This window comes from Aplysia californica, unplaced genomic scaffold (assembly GCF_000002075.1).
Source record: "Aplysia californica isolate F4 #8 unplaced genomic scaffold, AplCal3.0 scaffold00314, whole genome shotgun sequence".
NCBI lineage: Eukaryota > Metazoa > Mollusca > Gastropoda > Aplysiida > Aplysiidae > Aplysia > Aplysia californica.
Genome location: NW_004797584.1, coordinates 70,742 through 75,148, shown reverse-complemented (window position 1 = coordinate 75,148; position 4,407 = coordinate 70,742). Strand labels below are relative to the sequence as shown.

General features: G+C 40.1%; 1 protein-coding gene across 1 annotated transcript; it reads right to left on the bottom strand.

Annotated features, from left to right (window-relative positions):
• Positions 1-1,086: 1,086 nt before the first annotated feature.
• On the bottom strand, positions 1,087-1,821 carry LOC101848366 (craniofacial development protein 2-like). Its single transcript, XM_005102137.1, has one exon. It carries the CDS (start codon positions 1,819-1,821, stop codon positions 1,087-1,089), a length of 735 nt encoding a protein of 244 aa, XP_005102194.1.
• Between the last annotated feature and the right edge of the window lie 2,586 nt (positions 1,822-4,407).

The following is a 4,407-nucleotide window of genomic DNA, read 5'->3' as shown; positions in this document are numbered from 1 at the left end:
CCCTTGATGTCATACTGCTCCAGGATCTTCCATAGCTTGTTTCTATTTACTCGATCGAAGGCTTTTTCTTGATCCACAAATACAAGATGTAGATCTTGGTCGTATTCCAAAGCCCTCTCACACAGTTGTCGGAGTGCAAAGATTGCATCAGTGCATCCTCCTCCTTTTCTAAAACCAAACTGGGTGTCACTGAGAAGATGTTCGGCTTTTGCGCGAGTGCGTCGGTCTAGGATCTTTGCATACATTTTCCCCGCTTGGCTGCGAAGACGTATGCCTCTGTAGGTGTTGCAGTCTTTCTTGCTGACTTTTTTCTTCCATATAGGCACCACTATCGCATTTTGCCAGTCTGCTGGTACTTTTCTTTCTTTCCAGGCTTTCTGGAAGATGATTGTAAGCCAATGTATTCCGGTTTCACCGCATGAAAGGATGGCTTCGTTTGTGATGCCGTCGTCTCCAGCTGCCTTGTTCTTTGGACTAGTCTTCAGTGCTTCTATCACTTCACTCTCCAGGATGGTAGGTTCTGAATGTTCTGGGTAGTTGGCGATGCTGTGTGTTTTGTGCCTGTACTCCTGATAGTTTTAGTAGTTCTTGAACATATTCTTTCCATCTCTTTATTATTTCCTTCTCTTCATGTAGAGCTTCTCCATTAGTATCGTTGGCGATAGTGGCGGGTACATAGGGTTCGTCTCTCACTCTCATTCTCTTCACCTTCTTGTAGAACTTTCTTGATGAGGTCTTGCAGGTTTCACTTAGCTTTTCGCAATACGGTGTCCATGACTTTTCTTTTGATGTTATTACGTCTTCTTGCAAGTCTATATTTAATGTAGTCCTCTTCGTTTTTAGACAAGACCTATACATTATACAGTATCCTTTTCCCCTGATAGCATCCTGAACTTCTTGGTTCCACCAGGCTGTTGCTTTTCTGTGTTTTCCTCTGGCCTTCTTGGTACTACAGACTTCTTTCTTAGTGTCCAGGAGAGTTGTTTTGAAGGTATCCCAAGCTTCCTCTGCAGTTAGTATTGTAGAGTTGATAGAGCCTAGCTTTTCATTTAGGGTGCATCTGATCTGAGTCTGCACCTGATCATCTCATAGTTTATGCATGTTAGGTCTCTCTTGCTGTCTTTTTTTTGGTTTTCTTTCTTTCTTGGTGGTCAACGTTGTGGCGATTGGCCTGTGGTCGGTGTCCAGGCCTGCATTGGGGATGGCTCTTGAGTCTGTGATTGTGATCTGCATTCGAGATCTCGCTAATATGAAGTCGATCTGAGATGAGACCTTGATGTTGTTCCATCTGTACCACGTGTACATCTGAGAGGCTCTGTGCTGGAAGGTGTTGGTGATGAATAAGTCGTGCTCTCCACACAGTTCCAACACATGGTTGCTTGGTGTTCTGTTGTCACTGTGTGGACCCAGGTATTTTGTCCACGGTGTTTTTCTCTCTCCGACTCTTCCGTTGAAGTCTCCCACTACATAAAGATCTTCCTCGTCTGGGATGCTGCTAATTAAGTCCGAGAGTTGTTCGAAGAAAGAGTCCTTTTCTTCGTCTGAGTAGGAGTCGTTACACGGTGCATACACCTGAATGTAGCTTGTGGTCTTTTTGCCCTCTCTAATGCTGATTTTGATGAGTCTTTCAGAAATGAAATCTGTATTCAATATTTCCTTTGCGTTGTCTGGGTGTATGATGAAACCCACACCGTGTTCAGCTCTTTGCTCTTTTCTTACCCCGCTCCAAATGAGGACAACGTTGGAGTGGATCTCTTTTGTACCTGTCCCTTTTTTCCTGATGTCTGTAATGCCCATGATGGAGATCTTGTTCTGTGTCATGAACTCCACTATCTCAGGTTCTTTGTTTGTCAAGCTGCAAATGCTCCAGGTCCCAATTTTTCTTTTTTTCTTGTTCGTTGTCAGTTTTCCTCGCTAGGTCGTTTTCCGTTTTGATCAGTCCGTTTGCGTCTCTTTTTATTTTCTTGAGCAATATTAATATCCGCTGCTGGCCTGCTAAGCCAGCGCAGTTTCACCAGAGCCCCGTTTGCCAAAAACGTTTCAGGGTGACCCGGGTCGGCCTTCACGGCTAGCGTAACACCTCAGTGACATAAAGTCACACCGTACTTCACTCAAACCCAGATATCCCATCCCCTACTTTGTCCTGTTTCCATCTCTCACAGCGTGGACAAGGATTTTGGCTTCGAGAGACTCAGATAGAGTCATCGTGGCTAAATTAGAGGGAAAACCTTTTGACATAAATGCCATCCTAATATATGCACCAACATCAAAGCACGACAAGGAGGAAATTGAGACTTTTTTATGAAGACCTTGATAAGGCAATGAAACAGTTAAAATCACAAGATGTAAAGGTAGTCATGGGAGACTTTCATGCCAAAGTAGGAAGTACACGTATAGATGATATAGTTGGGCCATTGGGGATTGGGTAAAGAGAATGAATGCGGGGAATGACTGGTAGAATAGTGCAGAAAAAATAATTTTATATCCAACACCTGGTATGAAAATCACCCAAGAAGACGATACACTTGGAAGAGTCCTGGCGATAGAAGTAGAAATCAAATAGACTTCATACTTATTCAGAAATGTTTTAGAAATACAATTAAATCATCTAAATCACTGGCTAGAGCAGACTGTGATAGTGACCATGTACCAGTCTCGTGTAAAATACAGATAAGACTGAAGAAACTTAAAAAGTCAAAGTATCAACCAAAATTTGACGTAGGCCTTTTAAAGGCTAACCAAGAACTGAAAGAACGTTTCTCCATAAATGTAAGCAATATATTTCAAGCTTTGGAAAACATTACTAAATCGGAAGAACTATGAGGCAAAATGAAAGACTCAATAATGGAAGTTGGGGAAGAAAACATTCCCCCGAAAGCTAAAAAAAGCCAATAAAAGATGGATGACTCAGGACATATTAAAACAAATGGAAGAGAGAAGAAAGGCAACATCTAATGTTGAAAAGTACAACATCTTAAACAGGGAAATAAAGAAAAAATGCAACGAAGCAAAAGAAACATGAATAAATTATCAGTATAAACAAATAGAAAAGAACCAAAACAAAAACAGAAAATACATGCATTCCAAAATCAAAGAAGTAAGTGGGATAAAAGGATGCTCAAATACAGGATGCATAAGATCAAAAGGAGGAGATATAATAATGGGCAACGGGGATGTCTAAAACAGATGGTCAGATTACATGGAGGAACTTATGAAAGATAACAGAGGAGAAAAACCGGCAATAAAGAATGAAATAAATGGACCACCAATACTGAAAGCAAAAGTACAAGCTGCCATTAGGAAAACGAAACAAGGAAAAGCCGCAGGGCTAGATAATATTCCAGTTGAAGTGATTGTAGCGCTTGAAGAACTAGGCACTTAAATAACAACAAAGCTCCTGAATGCTATTTATGACAGCGGTGAGATCCCAGAAGATATGATGAAGTCAGTTTTTATAGCTTTACTTAAAACACCAGGTGTCGCTGAGTGTGATATGCATAAAACAATTAGCCTTATGAGTCATTTTACAAAAAATATTGCGGGTTGTTATAACGGGAAGATTGAGAAAAAGTGTAAGACCAGAGATATGTAAAACGAAGGGCACCAGAAATGCTATATTCACCTTAACAATGTTAATGGAAAGATGTATTGATGGACAGAAAGATCTGTGTTTATGCTTCATGTATTATTCAAAGGCGTTCGTTAAAGTTAGACATGATGAGCTATTTAAAATACTGGAAAAACTAGACATAGATGAAGAAGATCTGAGAATTATCAGGAATTTGTACTGGGACCAAAACGCCGCTGTACGAATTAATGGAGGATACAGTGAATACAAGCAGATTAGGCGAGGAGTGATGCAAGGATGTGCTATGTCACCAGACCTCTTTAACATGTACAGTGAAACAATCCTTAGAAACATAGAAGAATGTCCAGGTCTCAAAGTAAATGGAGAAAAGATTAATACCATCTGGTATGCAGATGACACAGTTTTGATAGCAGGCTCTGAAAAAGATCTTCAATAGCTTCTAGATACTGTTGTGACAGAAAGTGAACGTAAAGGATGATTGCTGAATGTAAAGAAAACAGAATGCATGGTAATATCCAAAAAAGCAGCAAATCCTAGTTGTAATCTCATTAGCAAAAGTGAAAAGATCAAACTAGTCCAACAATTTAGATATCTAGGATATATGATAACATCTGATGCCAAATGTTCCACAGAAATAAGACGGAGAATTACAATGGCTAAGGCTAGTTTCAATAAAATGAGCCCAATCCTGAAAAATAGAAACATCTCAATGAACACCAAAATGAAAGTTCTGAAATGCTATGTTTGGTCAACCCTTCTATATGGCTGTGAATGCTGGACTATCACTAAAGAGAGTGAAAATAAAATAGAAGCAACAG

Coding starts and splice junctions, on each gene's coding strand:
- LOC101848366 (XM_005102137.1), bottom strand. CDS start 1,821: ATGACACAGAACAAGATCTCCATCATGGGCATTACAGACATCAGGAAA.